At 35.7% G+C, this 27,207-nt stretch overlaps 1 protein-coding gene across 2 annotated transcripts in view; it reads right to left on the bottom strand.

Annotated features, from left to right (window-relative positions):
- Positions 1–304: 304 nt before the first annotated feature.
- Syt12 (Synaptotagmin 12) overlaps positions 305–27,207 on the bottom strand; it is a 63,723-nt gene continuing 36,820 nt past the window's right edge. For both annotated transcript variants that reach the window (XM_064067298.1, XM_064067299.1), the window contains exons 5-8: positions 9,333–9,675; positions 9,147–9,278; positions 2,450–2,569; positions 305–1,055 (exon numbers count right to left, since the gene is read on the bottom strand). In XM_064067298.1, the coding sequence (XP_063923368.1) occupies positions 879–1,055; positions 2,450–2,569; positions 9,147–9,278; positions 9,333–9,675 (772 nt within the window). In that variant the 3' untranslated portion in view covers positions 305–878. The remainder of the gene's footprint in view (positions 1,056–2,449; positions 2,570–9,146; positions 9,279–9,332; positions 9,676–27,207) is intronic.

Below are 27,207 nucleotides of genomic sequence, written 5' to 3'. Positions count from 1 at the left end.
AAGGATTTACCGAAAGGTGGTTTTAATTTATAAATTTTAGGTTACGGAATTTATTTCTCATACAGGTGATAATTTTGAATTATTTAATGAATCACCGGAAATGAAGATAGGATGAGAAGGAGGATTCTAAAATATAATCAAGATAATTGGATCTTAAATTGTTGTAAGTAATTATAATTCATAATCACATTAACATCATGATGTTAAATCGTAAATTTTGTACAGATGATTTAACATCAGAATAATTTTACTAGCAATTAGTTCGTCCGATTCAAAATTTTTATTTAACAAATGAAAACACTAGTAAGATGGTTTATTTTTATTAGGTTACAACAAAACAATCAGTTTTGGGTTATAAACGTTATACGTGAAATGATGGATGTGCCCGAAGTATCACAGCTTAAAGCCAAAATACCAATCTAAAAGTCTAACACTACAAAAACAACAAAAAGAATTTTTTATTGTCACAACAGGTTTAAGATTTAACTGTTTTTTTTTTAAGATTTTTTCGGTACGAAGTGACTACATTTAACATATAAATAGAATTTAAATAGATAAATATCAACGGTATAATTTTTTTTAAACCAGCAAAAAGGCTATTTATCACATTTATGGAAGTAAACACTTGAGAGTGTGTAATTTCTGCACTATGTAAAGGTACGTCTGACTTCGTCGACATACCGTCACAGAATTCGGAAACAGTTGAAATAACAGAGTGGAGCCTATCAAAAAAACAGTTCCAGCCTCTAACTACAGTATACATTACAAAGCTATAATACTACGATTTCTATTGTTTCACAGATTTTGTTGATAGGCTTGTTTTAACAATTAATGTTATGATTATTAAGATGATAAAGAACAACAAACGAGAGGGTTGATTACTTTCGAAGGGTATGCCACATGGCAACGGGTTTTCTTAGGGCAGTTAACATTTGGTTCCAATGATTCAGTGATCTGCCAGTAGCTTGAGCTCCAACTATCACGTGTCCTACTGCGAAGGCTTTTGTTGAAGGATTAGGCGAAGCTTCGGCTACAGTCAGACGTAACTGGATTGTCTGAAAAAAGAACGAAAGCATAATATAATTGTAGTAAAAATTCCCATAAGCAGGCGATGCGTTGTATTTAAATATGTTGATGTCAAAAAAATTAATTATTTATCACTTAAACTTTGTGCCTATTGATGAGTATTAAATTCGTTTAACAGTTGTCGTACAACGAGATCTTTATTTTAAACGCGTTTTTAAATTTAAACTCAACGAGTTGATAAGATACATATGTACAACAGAATTTGTGATAACGTTGCTACCTGCTGTTGAAACGGTGAGGTATGATTTGGAAAAAGTTAAATCGAATCAAATTTAATGAATAATAATAATTTAACAGTTTCCAAGTTGTTATATTATAAATAGGTGAGAGCTGGTCTTCACACTATTTCAAACTTGAAGTTTTGGTTTTTGACATATCGCTCTTTCATTCATCCATCAAACGATTATCTTACTCAGTTGATAGAAAATATGAATTATGAATTTATGTTTGATGCAACACACATCATTTGATGAATTAGAAAGAGGATTTTTAGTGTGATCAGCATAAATTTACCATTAATAAAACAGTTTGGTAGATTTCTGCTTGAGTGCTAGTTGAATGTAATATAATGAGCTTCACACAACGATTTCATGCAGAAAAAATTTGGTCGAAGATTATTTCGACAGAATTTACTAAATACAAGTAAGTTTTTCCATTATCGATTACAAAATTTTGTTGCCATCAGTTTTTGCAAGGACACGTATGTCAATTTCAATATAAATTGCAATAACCGGATTATAGTGCGTGGTCCAGACTTTTTTATTGCTTCGAGTTCCACTTATTAAATAAAATTTTCCACTTTAAAAATTTTAGGGTGTACTTATTTAATTCATATTAGTGATAGCAGATAAATAATTAATTTCTTTCTCTCTGTACGCCTGAATAATAAGTTACTTACGTGTTACTTTCAAGATTAATTTTTCACAACGCGAATATCAACATTACTTGTTTAAGTAAATAAGTATAATAATTATATTATTAAGCTTAAGATCATGATTAATGTGCGTCATTATTGTAGTTCAGAATTCACCCTTTTCCTTTTTTTAAAGTTTAGCTCAGCCTCTAACCAGAACAAACATTGTTGACCCACTTCCATTTTAGGATCTAGCTCTGATACGTTTATTGAATTTGACAGTGAAGGATAAAAAGCATCAATCCGCTTTCTGATACCTATCCACTTAATTAAACCACAATAATTTGATAAACCCTGAAAAACATTCCCCGAAAATCCCGCAAAACGTCAGTTCAAGTATAAATTGCAAAATAATTGAAATGAAGGACCAATTATTACTCGCGCTGATTAAAAATCAATACTCCCAACGTCAACGTACATCAACAGTACACCCACATTTGAAATAATTACCGATAAAGTGTGAGCAGGTACACTAAACATCATTGATTCGTTAAAAATCGGGCTTCTCTCAGCTTTCTTCGTAGAAGTCTTCTTTTTGTGGATTTTCTTGCTTTGTTGCATTAAATATACCTGCGGAAAAAATAAGAATTAAATTTTCACAATAGCAGTGTTGGAAAATGATTATTTTACGAGTATCTATGCGCACGAATGACTAAATTAGAAGTAACGATTTATAAATAGTTCTACTTAAAAAAAGTGCAATATTTACGATTTGTCGTTGGAAAATATTAAATAATAAGGCTCTACAATTTGACGTAAAGTCAAACATGCATGTATACGCCGATGGATAAATGTTCTAATTTCCGTGTAGTTAAATTAATAATAATCGGTTGTTAAAAAGGCCTGAAATAACGTCGAAAATCCAGTGTTGGTGACTAACTTTGTTCATAAGTATTTTTGGTAGATATGCCGGCAGGACTAGAGTAAGCCGTTTCCGTTATTAGAGGTAATTCACTTTAATGTGGCTATGCTTCAGTTTCAGCTATACTAGAAAAATTTGATCAGTGATTATAAAAGTATTGTAAAAGGTCTACATATTCAGAAATTTTTGCTACGGTTAAATATTGAATTCACCCCACTTTTTAACCTTGTTGTCACCCGTTGCAGCGTGAAGGATCTTGGTTGAACGTTTAGATACAAGGTGTAAATAAACTAAATGGACAAAGAACGCATCTGAGAGCGTTCTTCGATACAGAGGTATATCTAGTAACATTTTCTTCTTTATTATCGATGTAGGAGAATAACTGGTATAAAAGTCAAGCGATTTGTGAATTTTGTTTTGTGAACAATGTCTTTACAAATCGTAAAATATACCTTTACTTGGCCGGTGGAAACATTAATAACATAGATATACTATTTTTTTTCTGAAAGGGGTTATGAGGTAAATATTATTATTAAATACAACAACGCAGAACAAAGATTTACATTTGAAATATTATATGTGTACATACAGAGTGAGTAGAATAATAACGCGACGCTGACCAACTTTCAATGCAACACAAAATACATTCATCAGTTATTGCAAGATTCCAAAATAAACATATACGTTTTTATGATAAACGTAAATACTCCTGCTTACGATTTGTCACTGTTTCTGAAAGACGTCAATCAAAATTTCACACAAACGAAATATTAAAAAAAAAAACGTCGAAAGTTGTTTGGCACCTAATTAAGAACAATGAAAGATATCCAGCATTTTCGAGTTGAATTTTTCTTTACACGATTTCGTGATGACGTCATCAACATTTTTGCAAGGACACGTTTATCAACTTTGGTGCAGTGTCATACTAAAAATAACAGTATTGCATTGCAAACATTTTCTGGGAAAATGAAGTTAGCCGTTTCTAATTTAATCAATAAAATAAATTAACTCATTCATTAATTTTTTTGAGCCACCAGTTTAAGCAAATCTAAAAATATGAATGCAAATGTATTTAATTTATTCGGCAAAATTTGGAGAAGATGTAATAATGGGAGGAATGAACAGATATATTTTGATTAACAATTTACCATGTTTACCATAACTTTAAGACGCTGCAACATTTGAAAGTATTAGTTTTGCAATTCTTGATTTATTCAATAAAATAAATTCACTACACATACATGATCGTTTTTCGGGTTGGAACCGTGTTAATTGAGTTTTTGGACTAAACGTTTCGCACGCTTTCGTAAGTGGCATCTTCAGGAGCAGGGTTAAGAATAAGGCAAAAGAGCACGGTAACTCAGTAAGTCAACCATACCAGAGGAAACGTTGAGCCCAAAAACTCAAGTAACACGGTTCCAATCCGGAAAACGATCATGTATTGATTCGACCGTGGAAGCCTCCGAAATTAAATAAATTGACTGATTTATATTTTTTTTGAGTCACCCTGTATAAGCAAATCTAAAAAATATTAATGCAATGATGAATCACAAGTATAGACTCATCATATTTTACACATCGTAAATAGAATTTATTCTGTAAAATTTTGAGTTTTTTTTTTCCAAAAATTTGGACGTTCAACATGAATTCATAAATTACACGCGTGGGACTACATATGTTATTTAATACAATTTAAAACCCATTTATAGGTAGTAGCCCAAAATGTATAAGGTTATATGACCACCATAAAAGTAGTAGACCGCAAATAAATACCCCCTTTGTGTGGTTCACACTAAGCTTACCGGTTGGCAATAAATCGTCTTCTAAACATTTCTTGCTCACATTTAACAGGGCCGGCTTGCAAAGCGACTGGCTATTTCGGACCCCTTTGTGGCTGCAGGTAGTAGTAGTAGGTAGTTAGATATTTAGTGAAAGCCACCCCTGAACGAACCGACAGCAGTCGGTCGAGCTGCAGTGGACACGTTATTTATGACCTTAAAACTTTTTCTATGTATTGTAAACAACTTAATTTCGACACAATGGGATAATTTTATGATGTCCATATAACCTTATACCTTTTGGAATACTTTACTATGTGCAATTTTGGGGTGACGGCATCACATTGTTGGTGAGAATGATTAGACAAAGTTTGGTTAGGGTTCTATCATCTCCATAATATTCATAATATATTATTTTACTTACATAAAATTTGACAAAAATCGGTCCGGTAGTTTTGGAGATTATTTGTCTAACAAAAATTGACACAGATGGTGAACAGACACGCAGACAGACAGACAGACTGAAACGGGAGACCTATTTCTTTGTACAACTAGACAAATTGGGAGAAGATGCTAAACTGATACATGGGGTAATGTTCTACCGATAAATTAGGTATTCCTATAAAGTATCTCCATAGCAAAAGTTTCAGCAGAGGTGGTGGCATTAATGAAAAGTTATTACCAATTTGGTTGGATTTTTTTTTTTCATACATACGTATTAAATGTCAACACATATCACAATATATATGTTGGTAAAACATTTAGAAGACTGCAATAACTTTGATAGAATAGATACTAAATGCACTAAAGAATCTGTAGGTAGAGTGCTTTTCTGTAAGAGGTACATAAGTGGAGTCAGAGTACTGTGCATGGAATTTGGCAGGAATACTATATTCAGCGGCGTATCTTTATATTCAGTTAAGGAACTTGGCAAAAGAACTCGTAACGCTATTGAAAAGTAATCACCAAATGCTGGATTCCGTCAACTTGCAAAGCCGAATCGAATTCATGTACCTCTTGTCGAAAAGAAATGATAACGTTGTAAGAACGTTCTCTACTAGTTCGTATATCTATGGTAATACATTTTTAATAGGAGTATTTCTTTTTTCACATTTAGACTGATTTGGGGAAGGTAATTAGAGCTATTATGAAAAACAAAAATAGTCTATCCGGACTGCTGTTTTAATCATATCGTAAAGCTTGCGATGGTGTACATAGGACTGAAAAAATTAAGTGATCCAATAATGAAATTGCATAAGATTATGATTCTTACTCAGCCAATGAAGATATTAGATACTTAGATATATTAATCTAAAGCGGCTACTGCTAGAATATTAAACTTAAGCTCACTTCCTAAATCAGAACCTAGAATATTTTCAATAAACAGAAAATCAATGCATTTGAAAAGTTTTAATGTAAATCGTAAACAAAAAAAAATTGAAATCAGTTACAAAAAAATAATTCTATCACGCTTATGATACCCGACAAACATCGGTCTGGCTATTTCGGAACCAGAAAATCGGAACTGGTAAGCGTTACCGCCGTATGGAGAATGTGACAGGAGCAGTATGATCTCATCCGGTAAGACATAACTTTACGGGACAAAGAAGCATAAACATAGCCTCTCTTGCTCTATGTCAACATCCATCTTCGCGTAATACAGGTTGTCTTCACAAAGGGGAGTTCTGGCACCGTCTGAATAAAGCCTCCAATTCCTTGTAAACGACCTGCAGAATTTTGTATCTGGTACCTCTAGTACAATTGGTACCATGCCGGTGCGGAAATAGCTTTATGTCTCTCCCTATGAAGAATGAAGATGTTTTAACGGCTCGGGAAAGCGGAAAACTGGTTACCATGTCAGCCCCGGCCGTCCCTCGACTTGTCGGTGCGCCGATGGAGCATTAAATATACGGTTCTTCAAACTGGATAGGCTTCGGCTTTGAAGGTTGTGAGTTAGCATTACGCATATGGGAGGCGAGAGGAGAGTGTAAACTCAAGAGCGCGATGCATTGTACATTTTTCACGGACCAGCTCTAGACAAAATTGGTACGTGGAAATGTAAAAGCGTCTGACCCGATGCGGCGCACTTGTATTCTGGTGAAGTTCTACCTGTAGGTCGAAGAGCTATTCGGGGAGTTTAATGTCTAGAACAAGTTAACCCAGTCGTTGTAGGGTTGTATTCCACCGGGTTACTCGTTTTTTTCACATCCTTTAAAGGGCTTGCAGATCGAAATTTATTTCGCATCTAGCAAGTTGCCAACCTCATCTTCTATGGTACAGACTGAATAGCGAGCGAAAAAGTTACTCTGGGGCTACGTGGGCTCAGAGGCTCTGCAGGGAATTAAATCCTTAGAGCGAGGACAGGTGCCTCGCTCGCCAGCAAAGCAAATCAAATAGCACCCATTCCTAGGTATATTTTTCTTCCATAAGAATATGTGTCGCAGTGCTATTGATGCAATTTAAATATTTAGAATAATTAAATAGCTAGCAGCCTTGCCTATAATTTATTTATTATTATAATTTAGCTGTGGATGCATTAATTGGATATGTAGTTAGGTATATCTAATTATTATGTAACTAGATACCCCTAATGTATCTACTAGTCGTCCTGTATAGACTTACTGGTCTGTTGGATTTAAATGAATATATTATTATTAGGTATATCATCATATACAGTCTGATTTCGAAATATGCGTAATAAAGGAAATGGAGAATAGCTCACAATAAGATTATTGCACTGTGTAAATTTCACATTCCTAAGTGGTAGCAATGTCTGGAAAAAATTATTTGAAATTAAATATAAATTGTTATACGCGCCGCTGGTACTGTTTCTTGACCTACATAATTACGACAATTACGAATGGCACAGAGAGCGATTATGCTTAAGAACCAAGAAAATGGTGCAGCGATAAGGAACGTGCAAATAGATGATAAGGGCAGTCATGTATCAGTTGATTGCCGTCGTTTCGTGGGTTCGGTTGTTTTCACCAATTCAGAGCGTGTCGACACGGTAATGCTTTATGGTGTGGCTGATGGAAACGCCAGCTTGGCCTGTGAATTGTGGATCGAACGCTTTCCAAATTGCGCGACTCCGTGTGTGCCAACATTTACGTTAGTGGTACAACATCTCCGAAATCATGGTACGTTTGAGCCTCAAACTCACGATCGTGGCCGTAGTAGGACCGAAAGAATACTGCGAACTGAAAAACAAGTTTTGGAATGCGTCGAAAAAGGGCCCGACATCAGCACTCGCCGATTTGCAGCTGAAGTTTGAGTTCACATCCACACCATGTTCAAAAAGTGCAAGGTTTGAAGCCCACTGATTGTCCACGTTGTGTAATTTACTGCAAATGGTTGTTACCACAGTGTCGTGAATGCCCTAATTTTTTAAAATGCATTCTGTTTATGGATGAAGCAGGATTCAGTCACAATGCTCTTTTCAACAGTCACAACACTCACATTTGGTCCGAGGAAAATCCACACGCTCGTCAAGAAGTACAATTTCAACGACGATTTTCCATGTATGTGTGGGCCGGTATCGGTTGAATGAAACAGTTAGTTTATGGAAACCAACTGTGACCAGAAACTATCGAAGAGCTTCAACAATGAGTGGAAGTGGCAGCCGCTACAGTTCGTGGAACTCCTGGTGTTTTTTTTTTGTTCTAATAAACAATGTGGAGTCGTTGGGGCGAGAACTAAGCATCAGTCGGAATCAAAAGTCGATCACCATGAAGCATTACCAAAAATCGGTCCTTCTCAGGACCATCATTTGTTTCTACAACGAATAATCTTTCGCACTGACCTTTAACGATGTATGAATGAACGATGAGCGAATGATAAGCAGAAAAAGGCGGTTTTACTTTTAATTGGAATTGAAAGTGTTCACATCGTTTTTATTCGAACGTTTTTTCACGCTTAAAAGGTGGATCGACGATGGTTCATGAGGGTTTTGCCCTATTCGATTTTTAATTTGTTTTTCCTATATTTCCACACTATTACGGTACGTGATACCGATTATTGCATAGGTATATTTCGAAATCAGCCTGTATCACCATCGAAAAGTACAAAAATTGGCTACGCGTTTCGCCCACCACTTCGGTATTTGTTTGTGCTTTTCCTTTGTTTGTAGGATGTAAACATTTGTTTGACAATAATTCAAGTTCGATGTCCTCAAGTTTTCTCGAAGGAATTGTTCTGATTATGTCGAAGAAACTAACCAGAAAGAAGTTTCTTGGCTTTAATTATTTTAGAAAAAAAACTTGTATTTTAAACTGGCCACTTCGAAATCAGGAAATGATAGTCAAGTTTTTAGGAAAAAACCAAAAACCAATCAATTTCTGTATCCGTAATCCAACGATATAAGTACGTGCCACAGAAAGAACAGATGTATTTAATCGGCGTTCCGCTCTCCCCCAAAGCGTTGACTTTACTTTGACTTCACTTTGTAATGTAATGTAATGAAATGTGGTCACGTGTGTTCAAAACACAAAAACGAAATTGTACTTACTTTAACAAAAGCATCGCCCGGTGACTCGCTTTGAAACTTCAAGTTTCTCGCTTTCACCACAACGACCGTCAGTCTCTCAGCGGTGGGCAAGTAGCTGAGTGAAAACATTACCTCGCCAAACTCGGTGCCTTTCTGCAATAATTAATTAAATTGGAAATACATTAGAGGGGTGCACTTGATGTATACCTGTCCCGTGTCGGTGAGGGTGACCCATGTGGTGACTGGCTGCCTCAAGCTGATATCTCCCAGACGTATCTCCCCTTCGCCGATCAAGGTGTGCGATAATAAATCGGTGGAATATACATGGAAACAAAGGGATCGCTGCGATTGTTCTCGAGGATTGAGGGAGAAAAGGAAACGTTCTTTGTAGCTAGGGCTGTTTGATCCTCGGTAAACTTTCGTTTGTATTGTCGCTTCTTTGTCGGGAAGCAGGAATACACGAACGTATGAATCTGATACGTTTTCTGTGCGGTTGGGACCGATCAAGTCTTTGGCCTCGAGGACGTTCACCACCAAGTCGCAGCATTCGCTAGACACATTGGAGCATTAATAATTAAAAAAGGTTAAGCTAAAACATGTTACGTGTTTTCCGTAAAAGATAAAAGGCAAGGCGCACTAAATAATTTACAGATAGGTAGTTGTTTGTTTGAGTAAACGACTGAATGCGAAGTCGTTAACATGTCGAGTACATGTAACAAAGAAACAAATTATTATCTGTTAGAATTAACTTTGTTTAAACAAGCACTGCAGTTTCGCGGAAGTACGTACGTACGTTCTGTTCAGATTAGATAATAATTAGCGAAATTAGGTTCCGTACAACGTATTTTACGTTAACGTACACAATAACCAATAGGGACACTGCATTTTCCATAGATATAACAGTTTTTTCTACGTTTTACGTGCTATAGGTACGTTCTACGGAACGTGGTTTCACTTATTGCCTACTATATTCTGCATTGTTATGAACACAGTTAATCTGGATACGTGATACGTTTGACTATTACTAGTACTTATTAGTTTACTTAAAAGTTCTGCCGCAAAAGAGTTTATTGCACACGGCAAATTTTCAATGTTCAACATGACGACTAGGTGTCACTGACAAATAATTGGTCGAAGGTTATTTCGAGAGAATTGCGCTCGCTCCTGTACAGTACATCAAATCCAGCTTTTTTTATAAATGATAAGATTTGATTTTGCGATTTTATTTTTTTGGTGATAACCGTTATAACTCAAAATAAAGATATGTATGTAATGTTAAACTAAAGGTAAAGAAGCGTGCTACGTTTTCGTTTCAGGTGAGTTTTTCCATTATAAAATTTTGTGATGACGTCAACATTTTTTTTTAGATGGAGTGTAACACTAAGTAATATATTCCCAAAATTTGGGGAAACTGGAGTGGGTCATTCTTGACTTACTTAATAAAATAAATTGCCTCATTCAATATTTTCTGTCGGCCGACTCTCTACTTTTACGTTTTCTCGACCTTTCATGACCTCTAGAGTACGAAAAAATAGGTCTCCCGTTTCCATCTGTCTGTCCGTCTGTTCGTCTGTTTGCTGTCCCAATTTTTATTAGACAGATATTCTGGGAAAGTAGATAATGGGCCGATTATTGTCAAATTTTGTATTTATATTAGCAATATCATATAGATAGTAAGACGCTAACCAAAATTTGTCTAATCATCTCCACTAACAATGTGTACTACTTCAAAATTGTACGTAGTAAACGAGTTTAAAATTGTATATAATCGCATTGTCCTACACATGTAGTTTATGACTCCGTGTTGAGTTTTTACCCGAATTACCACTAGTTGTATGTAACTACAAGTTGTAATATATAAACTGCTTTTTTTTTTACTTAAAGCCTTTGAGCTTATTAACTTAGTCAATGATAAAAATGCAACAAAAATTTGGAAAAATAAAAACATATATCCAACCAACAACAAATTGTAACTTAAATTTGATATTGTAAAATATTGTCACAAAAAACTTAAAACAATTTTGATTTTGACTAAAATATTGCCAGGTGACGTTTAATAATGTTCAACGATATCATTTGCGGAGGTAGGTAGTAAGTAAATTTCTCTGCTGTCAGCAACGATTCTGTGTCATTATTCTAACATGAACGTGCGCTTTTCGTGCTACCTTTTAATGAATGTAATCTCACGCACTTTATAATGAGAAATATTACACAAGTTAAGGCAATAAAAGTAAACAAGCGAAACATGAAATTTATAAATAACATTTTTTGCATGGCCGAGTTTATTTTATGTGCTCATAATGATTACGAAATTGTCATTAGATGCCAGCAGAAAACAAAAATGAATGATTTTATAATAATATTAATAATTAATCTAAATTCTCGCTTTTGTTTCACCTGAAGTTTCAAAAGTAAGGTGCCCAGTAGCAGACCGAAAAATGAGCTTAATAGATTTTCATTTTACGGGCGTAATTTCAACTTTGAAAAAAAGATCGACATTTCAATTGATAGATTATGTCTAAATCTCTGGGGAAGACACAATATTTTTTAAAATAAGTGATTGTTTAGTGTTTAATTAATCGTTCATTCTTCGAAGGAATTTGCATTTTTAGACGAGGAGAGAGCATTTTTCGCTTCAACTTTTATATCAGTGCAAAGACAACATTGAGCTCTATGGGGAAGACCCAGTCATTTTTGTTTAAAATTTATATTAATCAAAATATTTGCTTTTTAAAAAAATACTGACTAATGAAAATAACGTGAAACTAGGCAACTCTATTTACAAAGGATTCGTTTCCATAAATGGTTGAGTTTGACACAGCAGGGAGCCTTGCCGACCGACCCTTTCAGGTAATCCGTCCAGATACTTTAGGTCATAAAACTCATAAATACTCTTAGCTTACGAACATTGTTGAAACTCTTTTACAAGTCGACTTCTTTCACTGCTAACATAATTTGAATTAAAAGTATGCAAATTTTTATAATTTTATACATTCTACTAAAACATTTTCTTACAAAAAATTATTCCAGTATTTTTTATTAATCTGTCATTCTATATATAAATCAATAAACAAAACTGACAAGATTTAGATTCTCATCACTTCACTAACCACTTATTTATCTGAAATATCATATTTATTTAAATTTAATTTTTTGATACTCTTTTCCGCACCACTTATGAGGTAGAGTATTATAGGCACGTTTTTTACGTAATATCTCCAGTAAACCTATTCCAGTATTACTATTTATTCCTGTGTGTGTTTATACTAAAAGGGGAAAAGATTTATATGAACTACACATGACGCGAATGCAAATAAAAAATTTTAATTGTACAATCTTTTCTTTACAATTTTTCTAATGGGTTGATTTGTTTAATAACGAACTCTCTCCGGAAGTAAGGCATAAAATAAAATTTTTCTCTCTATCTATTTCGCTCTATCATATTATTTTCCCAAAATTTATCATCTCGTTGAATTAAGCATTATTTAAATTGGACATTTTATATATTTCTAAGATAGCGTTTTTGTTTATTAAGCCGTCTGGCGATGCCACTAAAAATGTACAAACCGCATTGTCTTACTGTCAGTTTGGTGTTACTGCAAAATGCTTCAGTTGCCCTTGCTTCATTTTCTATGCAAAGATTTTGGGAGAGTACATGCTGAACTAGATTTGCAGGGATGTAAAATGTTTTTCACAGTACAGTAGGATTAGCCGTGTTACTTGTTCTCTCATTTTGTAAATTTTACCAAAATAACGTTCGGTTAGTCTAAAGGATTTTTCTGCGCACCATTTTGGATTATTGCGTTCGTCAATTGTGTTTTGTTCGATTAAAAAGACATCAAGGTTTGAAAGTTTTTTGAGAAATACTTTTTGCGCTGTGACATATCAGGTACATATTTCAACTGCCTCGTTAATAGATACATCGTCGCCCGAGAACTTGTATGATCCACAGACCGGAGCGCGCTCAGGCCAATGTCGACTCTATAAACCTCCAGAAATTCTGCGGGAAATAGTTATTACTTAGATGCTTTTGTTTACACACGTCTCACATGTTTCACTCGACTTTGACACTCAACTATTTTTTTGTTTAACTAAGAATTAATACTTTCACTGCGTTTGATACTAACGTCCTAAATTAGCAATACTAGTGGAACAGTAATCAAGCAACAGATTTTTTTGGGAAAGTACAGTTAATTTTTGTGTTTTAGCAGCAATGTGTTCTATTTTCTATTAATTTTTACATATTTTTAGTCACAATTTTGGTAGTTATTTTTTACTTTTATTTTTAGCAATAATAAATAGTCCAAACATGAAAAAATAAAAAAAATTAAAATTGGAAAATCTAAAATTTAGAAATCGAGAAATTGAACAGTCGTATAATTGAAAAATCGAAACATCGAAAAACTGAAAAATCGAAAAATTAAAAAAAAAGGAAAATCAGAAATATAATGAATTCCGAAAATTGAAAAACTGAAATATGCATAGAAGAACTGAAAACTCGAGAAATCGAAAAATCTAGAATTTTAAAAATTGAAAAAAAAATATCGAAAAGTTGAAAAATTGCGAAGTCGTATCAGTGAAACATCGGATAATTGAGAAATCGAAAAATAAAAAAATGGAGAAATCGAAAATTTGAAGAATGTAAAAATTTAAAATGTCAAAAATTAAAATACTGAAAAATTGAAACATCAAAAGTTGAAAAATCGAAAAACCGAAAAGTCGAAAAATCTCAATAATGTATTTATAAACCACAAGTTCAGGATTATGCTACTAAAAAATTGATAACATCATCTCAAAATTTTGCTGAATAAATTCTACTAAAAATGTGCAAAATATGATGAGTTTTTACTTGTAATTTATCATTGCATTCATATTTTTTTAGATTTGGTTATATAGCTAGGTGGCCCAAAAAAAATAATGAATGAGTCAATTTTTTCTATTGATTAAATCAGTCTCGACTCACTCCATTTTCCCAGAAATTTTTGGAATACTGTTATTTTTAGTCTAATCCACATTGATTTACGTGTCCTTGCAAAATGTTGATGATTTCATCACAAAATTGTGTACCTAAAGTAAAAATTTAACTCGAAAATGCTGGATATGTTTCATTGTATTTTAGATGCGAGGGAAGTTCTGTCGAAACAACTTTCCACCAATTTCTCTTGCTGTTATATTTGAACATAAACAGTTTATTTTATATATTTTTAAAACATTATAAAGAAAATAAAAAGTTGGGTTAGACTGAACCTTGTGGGTTTCTCAATCTATTTTCCGCAGCATTTTAAACTTTCAACTCAATTTCTTTCAAAATAGATAGAAATGGATTTCCATGGTTATTTCCCTGTACCCTTCATTTCAAAATAAAAGCTTATCTGGTGTTGTTTATCGATTTGCATGTTATGACGGACTCCCTACAGTGACCATAATCTCTCCTCTCTTGGGTCGCTACCTGCCGTGCATCGGTACTTTGGGTTGCATAGTTACAAACAATAATTCTTCTCACTGAAATCGATTTTGCGGGCGACGACTGGGGACCCTTAAGTAACTTGCAAGCGATAGGTTAAATGTGTAGGTAACATCGACAAAAATCTGCACGTTTTTACAACGTGGTTGTAAATATTTTAAGATTTTCTGGACCTTTAAAACAACTTTAAACGTAAAGCTGTTTAATAAAAGAAGAGAAATTTTATTCACAAATTCTTTTAAAGCAAGGGCAACCAAGTCTGAACTTTGTACTTACGAGTGAAGAAATTTATTCTCGAAATAAAAGTTTTAATTTATGTTCAAACAAATTCCATTTCCAATTTTTCTTTTCTCGTAAATTACGTAATTTACCCCTTTGTAAAAGTTTCCGCGAGCGTTTGTTCGACAATTTATTTTCACCTGACCATCTACAGCGCCGCTTTCCAACTTCCATTAAAACTAACGATTTTCTCTAACAGTGGGTATCTAATAGAACCCTTGTTTCAAGCGTAACAGTGACGGCTAAATGCTTGCTGCCTAGCCACAAAAGCCACCGTATAAGCAAATGCATATCGATTAACCGTGTATAAGCTTTCGGCATTCAGAGAATGTTTGATATGACAGTTATTTTCCGATTAAGTACGCGATAGAAACTATTCCAATCGATTTCAATGCCCTGCTGAAAAACAAATTTAATAATCATCAAGCAGATGCTCTGAGCGATCTGATTCATTATACACAAGAATTTATACAGGTTCTTTCCAATTAATACAATATTTCAAATTATTGTCGGAGCCAGAATTATGATTTATCAACAATAAAATTTATTTCTAAATTCTAACGTTGGAAAAGATGTAACCATTAAGTTTACTTAAAATTGAGTAATTTGAAACGAAAGCAGTGGAAGTAATGGGGGCCATTATTTATGAAGTAACGTTTTGTGGTCTATTGATGTTCACTTTTGACTAGTTGAAAAGTACGAGTAGCATATCTTATTCACTAGTCGATTGTAGTCGAAATGTATCATTACTGAGAAATCAAAAACTTATTAACTATAAGTTTATTCTGGACTAGTTTATGGTCTATAAACACAAAAATTTAGAAGTAAAAAACTTATTTATATATCAGAATATCATGACAATGTTTATGACTGTTCACCCGGAAGTAACAAACTGACAAACTCAAAACTATGAACATCAAGTAATGCTTGTGGTCCATATAAACTTGTATGGTTTACTATTACCTATTTTTTAATAAACTAATACTCTAAATAATAATCGGTTAGCAAGTTTAATTAAAATTTGTATCTCAATTACGAAGTCATTCATGGATGCGGTACCTAGGGGTAAATGTTTTCTATACAAAATTTCTTTGACAATACTAACGACCAAGCTAGTGTAATTTCTGAAAGAATTTGTGCAAAATGGACAAAAGCGCCTGCAGATTTGTTACCGAGAAGACCAAAAAAACATATAATGAAGAATATGATAAATTCCGCCATGGACGGTAGGCATTTCTGTGGAAATTAATAATGGTGAGTATTATTATAGTAACGTATTCGTGCTTATACCGGTGTAGTTGCCCAGGGAATTCAAAAATCCTGCTTCGCTGAAAGTATGCCTCATTGTGAGAGTTCTCACTTATCATTAATGTTATTTGTAATCTTACTATCTGGCCAAATACCGCGATTTAATAATTAAAGAAACATCGTTAGAGGCCCACGTTAGAGATGTAATCAACAGATTTGTTCGAACTGGCAGTATCCATAAAAGGAAATCTCGTGGATGATCTTCAGTATCTGAGGAAGTTGTTGATGATTTAAGACGACTTGAGCAGAATTCGCAAACATCTTTGACAAAATTTCCTCAGCAGTCAGAAGTTCTTGTTGCAACATGAAATTGTAAAATGGGCATTGACGAATGTATTACAGAATATTTTTGTAATATGAACATGTGCTTTGAACAAAATGGTGAACATTTTTAACATTTACTGTAATGTTTAACCATAATAATAAATTCCTATTTATTGTAATGAATTAGTTTTATTTTTTGAAAAGGTATGAAGCATTTAAGGCAACCAGTTATACAGATGCATGTAGTATTTGTCGTGGGCCCTTGGACATTTAGTAAGGTCCAAAGTGAGAGACGGAACGTGTTTATGACCTACTTCGACACTATAATCATTTATAGAAACCCCGTACAAAAGTTGTTTATACACGTTAAATTGTATTTAAACTAAACAATTTTTAGAAAGAGTGATTAGGATGCATTGAGAGAAATGTCTTAATTCTTTTGAGATAAGGCAAAATAGATAAATTTTTCCATTCCGTTGGGAGGTGATTGAAGAATTTAGGTCCCCGGTAATCCCAAGTAAATTCTGATCGTTTTAAACGCACATAATCTAAATTTAACTTTTCGCTTTTTACGAATGAAAATTTTCTTTATCCAAAGTAAACAAACGTAAATAAAAACATTACAAGGTTGCAAAGAGATTTCTGCATTCGTGTCGGAAACCTATTTCTGTTAAAATTATCGCCTCTGCGACTTGAAGACACGCTGCCGACGACAAATGTTCCCAATATAAAATAACATATTGCAGCGGCCCTTTAATTACATACATCACTTAATTCCGTAGGGCTCCACAGACGGTTTCCGTTATGGCTACTGTCGCATCCCACTGTCGATCAGCTAGCGACTCCAGAACGAATTCTTTGGTCAAATCTAGCTGCTATATTGTTCTGTTCATTCTACACTGTAATACTATTTTAAATAAAGGGTATTGTACTCCGCAAGCTACATAAGTGATGCTCAACTACGGTTCGAATACTGCAACCACAAAATCGCGAGTGATAGTACAAACCGCGTACAGAAACGCGGGTGCCTCCATAAAAAAAAGCGCAAACTGTTCAGTGAACAAGAATTCGAGCACCTCCACGGACGGTGAATAAAATCGCAAAGGACGCCACGAACAGTGAATAAAATCGTGTAGTTTCTCCAGAAACAGTAAAAAAAACGCGAAAGTGAAGCGTCACCATATCGGCGCAGACGAGGAATCAAGCCAGAGCGATGGCACTGACGGCAGAACAACTGCAATAGCTCATCAACAACATACGGCTGGAAGCTCCGGTGAAGCATTTCACACAATGTCCAGCCACAATGGCACCTGAACTAAAAATGCCGTTAAAGACTTTCTCGTCAATGCAGACTTTTTAGGCAACGGAAGGCATCACCGATGTGAATGCTCTCCCACTGTTATTCCAGGGAATCGCCTATACCTGGTGGACGGGCATAAGAGCTGCCATAAAAACGTGGAACGACGCCATGGCAGCCATTCGTCGTGAGTTTGCATCAACAATTCAACACCATCCGTATATCAAATATACCTAGACACACTGGCTTCGAAGCAAGGTGAAGATACACCCACGGGCTTATTCGTGTCGCAAAAACGCGCACGATTAGCCCATGCAGAACCAGCCGATGCCCAGAACAGACATCTCAACAAAATATATGGCCAATTAAAGAAGGAAATTCGAGAAAAAATATTACGTCGCTCAGTCAACACCTTCACAGAGCTCTGCACTCTTCGCACTTCCCGAGAGCCAGCCAGTAAACCTCGCGGCAGACAAAGAATCCGCATTCCGCTGCGACTACTGCAAATTTTTCGGTCACAACACTGCGAAGATTCTCTGGCCAAACGAATCCAGTGGCGTGCTATGGTTTCGGACAATCAGGAGTATTTCGCAGAGACGGCCCAACTTGCAATAGGACCACAAACTCCGCCACCCTTGACGTTCAATTCTCTTCTGTGGAGGTGCTCTCTGTAGAGCGACCTGCCGTCTTGATTACCGATCACCATAAAGGGTGTGCATAAATTACGCGATAAGATAGTGAATTTTGCTCAGGACGATGAAACGGCGACTATGCGTAACGTGAAAATGAGTACCGTACCGATAACGTTAAAAAAACGAACAATTGAAACGGACTTTATCGCGATTCCTGAGTGCACCAACTCTAAGACTCTTCTATGGTACGGTTACCCAAGTTTTGGAGTTGTAAAAGTGCGTGATCTACACGTGACTTTTCAGAGTTGCAATATAATAATATTGCATATTAAAATATAATATATATAATATATACAGCCTGTTATTGAAAGGTACGTACAAAATAAAATCGGCAATTGGTCTCGAAGTATGGGTGCTAAAAGTTAAAAAAAGTTCAGGTCAAAGTGTTCTCCTTTTAGAGATAAAAATTATTAAAATTTATGTCCAAATTCGTTGTACGCCTCTGATAAAAAGATCATTTTTCGTTTCTATAGCAACTTTAGTCTTGACAAAAGTTTTATTGTTACAGTTGCTAGGATTTACTAAAATTAATTAATTTTACCTATTTATCCTTCAGTAGCGTCTAAAAAGATTGGATAAGGGTTAATTTTCCCCTTAAAATTTTGATAAGACAAAATAAGTTTTTCCGACTTCTTAGACTTCGCGAAGAACTGTCCGTTTTGTTGTACGTACCTAATTATATAATACCAATAGGTCAATACATGATCATTTTCCGGGTTGGAACCGTGTAAATTGAGTTTTTGGGCTCAACGTTTCGCACACGTTCATAAGTGGCATCTTCAGGAGCAGGGTTAAGAGCTTCGCCTCTGGTATGGTTGACATATTGAGTTACCGTGCTCTTTTGCTTTATTCTTTACCCTGCTCCTGAAGATCCCACTTACGAAAGTGTGCGAAACGTTGAGCCCAAAAACTCAGTTTACACTGTTCCAACCCGGAAAACGATCATGTATTGATTCCGACCGTGGCAGCCTCCGAAATTATTATTGGTTAAGGGATGTTTGCCAAGAACCTGCACCCGGTCGGATTTACACAGCTTAAATTTTAAACTGAAATTGGTTGTAAAACACATGGTGTGACATCATTTCAATTTAAGATTTCGTATCGCCCATGTAAATGTAGCAGACTCCGATTCATTCATCTTGTAAACATATTTTATACTTATTATTTTTATCATTTGTATTGTTTGTTAAAGAGAGTAAGTATATCAATTTGTTTTCACATTCTTGTCAAATTACTTTCACAACCAGTTGATATACAATAATAATTCCATTATTACTATCTAGGTTTGTAAAAATAGTTACTTATGCAACTAGTGCCGCACGAGCTGAAGGCGAGTGCGCAAATTCGGCGAGTGAAAAAAAACCACTTTACTCACAAGTCGCATACAAAATTTTTTTCACATTCGTAACAAAACTCAACAACCACCAACTTCAAAAACTTTTTATTTTGGAACAAAGATATTAAATGTATAATGTAGCCGTATTTGCCGTCTTGACAATTTTTTCGGGGATGCACAAAAAATCTTCATCGCTCTCCGATTCCATTGTGCAAGCACACAAATTACCACAACACACTGAGAAAATTAATACAAACCACTTGTGTTGATGAATTATTATCATAGCAACGGCAGGCTTCTATGTTTTACTTCCGTTAAAAAATGACACGCTACGACACTTTTTTTCACTCAAATGCGTGAAAAAATGAAACGCTATGACACTTTTTTCACGCTTCTAGTGCAATGAAATAAACGTAAAAATAATTTTTTGCACTCATGACCTTTTTTGATGGCTTTCGCGCATTCACCAGGGTGCGGGAGTTCGAACTTCCCGCACACATGCATTTTAACTTTCCGTTGCCATGGTAACCTTAAAATAGTCGGGTAGTGTCAACATTGTGACGTGTTGACGGCGCTGTCAATGCCGTTGTTTATAAATAACTCACAGTTAATCTCTTCACTTTAAAGGTTTATTCGTTGCAAAAAATATTGTACACAACACGTTCGTGAGCCTGCTTCCCGCATTCACGCAAATGCGTCACTCCCTTCGGTCGTCCCGCAAACAAGCGTTCATGCGGGAAGCAGGCTATCCCGAACTAGTTGTGTAAATTACTAGGTATTAACGAACGTTAAAAAAGTCATATCTTTGTCTGTTAAAATTTGAGATTTAAAATTTAAACAAAAGATAAATACATTCTGCAACAGTTGACATCATTTTGAGATTCAAGATGTGTTTAATGCCACACAATTGCACAGTGTGCCACGCTTCAAAACGAATTTTCAGATTTAAAACATTTTTTTTTTAATTCCAGAGCTTGGGTAACCGTACTATAGGTGCCGTCTTCCTAAAGAAGGCATGCCTTGTCGTCGATTATGGAAACCAACGATAGCATTGCTCTGGAAGCGACATTAGACCTATGGGTTTATTCCCAAATAACAACAGACGGACGAAACTACAGTCGCATTCATCCATCCCGACCCAACTACTCTACCTCCCGTTCAATAACGATACAATAACCTCGGAAGACGAACAATTCATCAGTGATTACATTTCCGCAATTCTTATAGCTGTATCGAAAGAAGTTAGGAAAAGGTCGAAACTATCTTGACATTACCCGCGCCAATGTTGATTGGAAAGTGAGAACTTGTTTATCGTTGGTTAAGCAAGTTCTCACTTTCCTACAGACGTGTAACTGGTATAGAAGGTTTATACCGAACTTCACCGACATATTGCGACCACTGAAACAGTTAACAAAGAGGAATGTTCCTTAGGAATGGGGACCAACCCAGGTCACCGCCTACGGAACACTCAGAGGGCATCGATGAGCAACCCGTCGGGTACGCCGGTCGTCTACTCACTCCTCCAGAACGCAACTACTCCAGGACAAAAAGGGAAGCCCTAGCTATGATATGGGTAATAAACAAATTTAGAGGTTATCTAGAAGAAACCCCCACAATAGTAATAACTAATCACCAGCCTCTATGTTGGCTTAAGACTCTGAAGTCGCCAACGGGCGGTTAGCAAGATGGGTCTTAGAGTTGTAGTCCTATAATTTGCAAACTGAATACACTCCAGGTAAAGCAAATGTGTTACCATAAAATGTCCTCCTGGTCCACAAGCTATCCACTCATGCATAATCAGTCTAGTCGCCATCGATGTACCACGGAAAAGTACCCAAATTCTCCGTCAGGAAGAAGTTATTAACCCTGAACTAAAGAAGATAATAGTGTTGCGTGGCTCTCGACCGCGATTATACTCAACTGGAAAGGCCGTTGGTGGTGGTACAAAATACCAATTTCTTTCGCAATTGCTCGTTACTCAATGTGAGGATTTTCTAAAATAGTTTCCAAAACTCGAATCTCGTTGGCCAAATGTGTAGCGGTCAAAATATTTCTCCGCTTACTCACCGGCCAATCGTTTCGTAATTTCATTTCAAGTCTTTTGAAAATTTTATCTGTTGTTTAACTCTGGGGGTACAAATTAGCCACCACTAAAGCATTTTTTGATACTCTCCGTCAATTAAGATGATGTCCATTTTCTCGCTGTTGGTAAATGAATATCTTGGCATCTCTCGAAATAGTTTTCAACTGCTTAAATTGGCAGTGACATAAGAATGCAAACTTGGATTCATAATATTTTTTAAATTCTACTATACATCAAAATTTTTTGAAGTTGCGACAAAATTCCGGTGGGACGGTCCGGAATTTCGTCGATCACGTGTGGGGGTGGCGTGCCTCGGTGCCAAGCCTTCAGCCGATCAGTGCCGCTGAAATAGAAACACGTCTGGCTAACCTAGGCTTATGCGGACATCTTCACGCCACCAGGGTAGTGCCTTCGGTCCAGGGAAAGAAGCATCGGGGTTCTCTCAAGCCGGAGACGGTGACGGCGGTACGGTTTTTCGCTCGGCGGCGGCTATTCAAAACCGGTACGCAGAAAGGCAGAAAATCCAAAGCGGTACTTACGGTGGTTGGTTTTTATAGGACTCTGACCTTTACTAAAAAACTTTTCAAAAGCAGCCACAGCACAGGCAAGACCCAGTTTCCGGCCCGCGAAAATTAGGGAAGTTCTGTCGAAGTCGCCTGCAGCCAATATTTTTTTAAAGAAAAATTGCAATAGTTTACGAATATTAAATACCGAATAAAACTGATTTTTTTAAATTTTTTCAAGTAACAAAAAACTCCAAAATGTGAAAAATAAAAAAAGTGAAATGGTGTTTCTGCAATATACTTTTTTCGTTGTTTCACGGGCTATTATTTTTCATTTGGAAATTTATTATCATTACTTTGGCTAATAAACATAAAAGTTATCCGACGGTGTTCCCTTTTAGCTGGTTCAGCCTGTGTATTTAAAAAAACCTCTGCATCCTATTACGTGATGTGTTCTCCTGGTTTTTCATAATTTTTATAATTTTCCGATTTTTTTCCGCCTGCATATGGGTAACAATGTAATATTTGGATAAAAAAAATAAATTCTCGCTGCACTGCAGTTGGATTACAATGACGACAGTGGTAGTGTTAAAATCGTGGTGTTTTTTATAGCATCAATTTTCTGCTCCGCTTTTATAAAACTAGTCTACATATTACGACACGTAAGCGAGGTTCGGTCGTCTGGGCAGCAATTTCAAGGATTATGAAACTTGAGGATGAATTTCGTTTGAAGCTTCTGAAATAGGACAAGTGTAGTGACAGCTCTGTATCTAATTTGCTCCCAACATTAATTGAAAACGACATTATCATCTTGCCGGAATCTTTGCAAGTGTAAAAAATTGTAAAGCGATTAATTCTACTGTTCCCGAAAATCGAGAAAACTCGTGATGGAAAATTTCTACATATATTCTATATATACTTCTATAATAATTATATTATCTGTTTCTTTTAGAATGTAAGTTAGGTAGGCCGTAATTTGGATGCCAATGAGTATTTACTTATAAGATAATTAAAAATATAAGTATTTAGAAAAAATCTTTTTGTGTTTTAATGTAATAAAATAATTTTTATTAAAAATGATTGAAGTGGTACCTGTTTATCAAAGGATTGATCTTTTATTAAATGATCACTGCGTTAAGATAAAAAGTAGCCTCGAAAAATCAAGATTTATGAAAGAATAACGGATGAATTTTACATCAAGTCTATGTCTCAATTTACAAGACCTTCATAGAAAAGCAATTTTGGCCGATAAGAGCATTTGAATGCTGGCATCACCCTTCATACCCAATGGACTTAGCTTCAGTGACTTGTGCTTTTACACCGAAGGGAAAAGCACGTCGGTGAAAATCCATTTTCAGTCTGCGAACCAGGTGAATTTTAAAAAGACGGGATGCCTGAGGAGAGCGTTGATTATCTGCACTGTTGCGAAACATGAAAAATTCTTATGCAATACGGGGAGGTATCTTTAACGGGACAATATTAATTGTAAAGACTTGAACAGCAAACCACATCTGCAATTCATATAATATTAAGTACTTGATCATACCGTCATTTCCACGACACCAGGCACCACAATTTCCCATTCACCGGACGAATTTAAATTTTTCTTGTGTTTTTTTTTTAATTTAGCCTCTAATTATTCTTTCAAAGTATATAGAAACAACAGTCATGTTTTCTGATTTTCACTTGAAAATAATGTGGAACTTTCTTCCTTAAGTTTGTGATGTGAGAAAGCGACTTTGACGGGGCTACTTTTCTTAAATTGCTTCTACTACGCGTAAAAATGAGCTTTTTCTCAGTCGAGAGGCACAAACTTTGGGCGTGAGGAAATTGAATATAGGTGTATAGTTTTGGTATACAGTATTCGAATAAGAATCACCGTTTAAATCACTTCGTCGTGAAGGAACACTCGAATCATTCTAGCCGAGTCTGATTTGGCTTGCATGTCGTATGTTAATGTGTTCGTGGTCGTGGCCACTGCCTTGTAATTGTAAATCTGGCAATTCGTAGCATACATTTGAATGTTATTTGTAGGTTAAAAGCTCTTTGGATGCTATTTGTGGCTATAAACCCAAACTCGTAGTCGAACCGTTCACTTGCATTAATCGTTAGTTTAGCCAGGTAGTTCACCGAGTATATTTTTATAGATTTACATTATACATACTGTTCCGCTGGACGGGTTTTTAAAAATCGACGTGGGTTAAACTCAACAATTTATTTCTTAGTAACTCAAATTTACACGACTGATTATTAAACAACGATTATGTACAAAATAATTCCGTCGCAACTTGTCTGTACTCTCGTGGACTTGATTGACTGTAAATAATGATCATTCCCGACGGTGGCCTCTATTTAAACCTAGACGTTCCTCTCGATGGTTCGAGAACGCCGCTTCGAGGGTTTTCTGGGTTGTCCATCGCAACTTCCGCTTCCTGGCTTTTTTTTATATACCAGAATAAACACACACATACTCCTGGACTTGGGGCGGCGACCTTGAATCTGGAAATTGCACGAAGACGGCACGGCGACCCGGGAAGGGAGCGCGTTGACGGTAATGACGCGTGCACGACGGTTTCGACTTTTGACGGTGACAAAAAAAACGCGGTGACGATGACACGGTTTTTCGCTCGGGGGCAGCGATTCGAAAACCGGTACAAAACAGGCAGGCGACCCAAAAAGTACTTACGGCGGTCGGAGGGTCGAACTGCTCACTTCTCACTTGTCAATCACCAAAAAAAAAAACCCAAACAGGCCCAGCACTTCCGCACTCCTGAAGACTTCGGGCAAGAAGCCTCCTCTTCCGCCGCGGCGGCGCGGCGATCGCGAATTTAACCCCCGGCTCTTGCGGTACGCGTCACGGTTTCCGGCCCGCGAAAATTCGCTTCGTTACATAGTAAATGGCGGTTTAAAAGAAAAAAAAAATTTCAAACATAAGGATTATAAAATAAATATTTGACGCTCATATTGATTAATAAATTAGCCATGTTATATGAAAGGGCTTCAAATAAAAAAAAATAAATAAAAAGTGTTAAATTTAATTGATTTAAGCTTAATAGAAATTACGTACAGGAACAATACGATAAATGTAGCATCATATCAAGTGAATGACCCGCCAATAATTCGTTGTTACGGAAATGGTGTAAGTGTATCTATGGTTTTGAGTTATTTTATTTCTGTCAATAACATTTTTTTGGGGTTAATTTTTAATGTAAAAGTGAAAAATGTTTTCTTTTAACAAATACTGCGACATCTACATGCTCCTTGGCGACTGTTTGGGAAATGCTACAAAAACTGTACATCAGTATGCATTACGATATCCAAATCGGCAGCATCCGCAACGGAATGTCTTAGAAAGATTACATCGCCGGATGCGCAACTCTGGGGGCGTATGGAATTTCCTAGACGAGAACTTGGCGGACCAAGAACTGCAAGGACCCCCGAGTCCGAAGAAGCTGCCTTTGAACAATTACAAGAACGACCTGAAGCAAGCATGCGTCAAATCAGCAGAGAATAGGGGATACGGAAAAGTATAGTCCATGAAATCGTTAAAATGGAAAGATTACATCCTTTCCATTACACTGAAGTGCAATGACTTTTCACGTAGAAGAAACTTTTGTAATTGGATTCTTGGGCAAATTTAAATTTAATGCTCATAATAATCATTACTGGGCCCTTGAAAATCCACACGTTAGTAACGTGAAACGACTTCAACATCGATTTGCTGTCAATCTTTGGGCTGGCATAAGTAATTTTTAGATTGTTTGGTCTTATTTTCCGCCACTTTTTAAAATTGTTTAACTAGGCCTTTACAACAAATGATTTACGAACTTCTTCTACGAGCCCTAACAACTATATATTGGGACACAGACAGTTTCTCAAAAAAATCGAGTACATATTTTTTATATCATTCAATTCGTTTGGACTGAATGCAAATTTTGCATGGGCATCTATTTTGACAGAGAGTGAGGTATTTTGCAAATTAATAAATTTTATTAGAGCGCAAAAATTGTCACCTAAATAAAAAATGTGCCATTTTTGCTGACATTTAAATGTCACCCGAGAAAATTTGCTAAGTATACCATGGAAATACAAACGTAGTAGCTGGTAAATGCTGCCATTATTATAGGGATCGTAGCATTTCATACAAGTGTTGGTTTTATTTAGAAAAAAATAGTTAACCGTATGCTAGTTTTAGTAAAAGTTCTGAAAATAATAATTTCGCAGTATTGCAAGAGAAAATCGATAAGAAAAAGTGCAGATTTGTTTCAAATAGCTTGGTCGTCGATGGGAAACATCGTAAAATATTACGCAGACAGAGGTACCATAGGAATAAAAGGTAAAACTCCCGGTAGGCCACCACTTACGAAGCCGCGTGATCAACGATAACTGATGAAATTTTATAAAAGTGGACGACGGAGTACTTCAAGAGAAATTACTACTTGGTGGAATAGCAATAACCAACTAAATTTTTCAAGAGAATATTGTCGCGAATGGATACACAAATCATGCTTTGGTTTTTACATTGTAAACCTTAAATAAAGCTACCTTTGATGGACTTTATTATTTATTTATATTATTTTAGGCTCCAGTAAAACCACAATTAGCAACTGCCCATAAGAAAATCGGTTAATATGGCCAAAATAAAAATTGGAGAAAAGTAATATCTAACTCTGAGTCCAAATTTGATGTCTAGGTGAGATAATAGTCGCAAAAGAGTTATTAAAACAAAAAAGAAATTTTAATATGGATTATCTCAAAAAAACAGTCAAGTTTGCAAGCGTAAAAATGGTTTGGGGGTGCATGTCTATTAGCGGAATTCAAAGACTAGTTAACACTCTATCCTATTGGTACTTATA

This window comes from Zophobas morio, unplaced genomic scaffold, assembly GCF_036711695.1.
Source record: "Zophobas morio isolate AGI-343-1 ecotype UQ-CSIRO unplaced genomic scaffold, CSIRO_AGI_Zmor_V1 ptg000029l, whole genome shotgun sequence".
In the NCBI taxonomy this organism is placed as follows: Eukaryota; Metazoa; Arthropoda; class Insecta; order Coleoptera; family Tenebrionidae; genus Zophobas; species Zophobas morio.
Note: the sequence above shows the minus strand (reverse complement) of the source record. Positions and strands in the feature narration are given on the sequence as shown.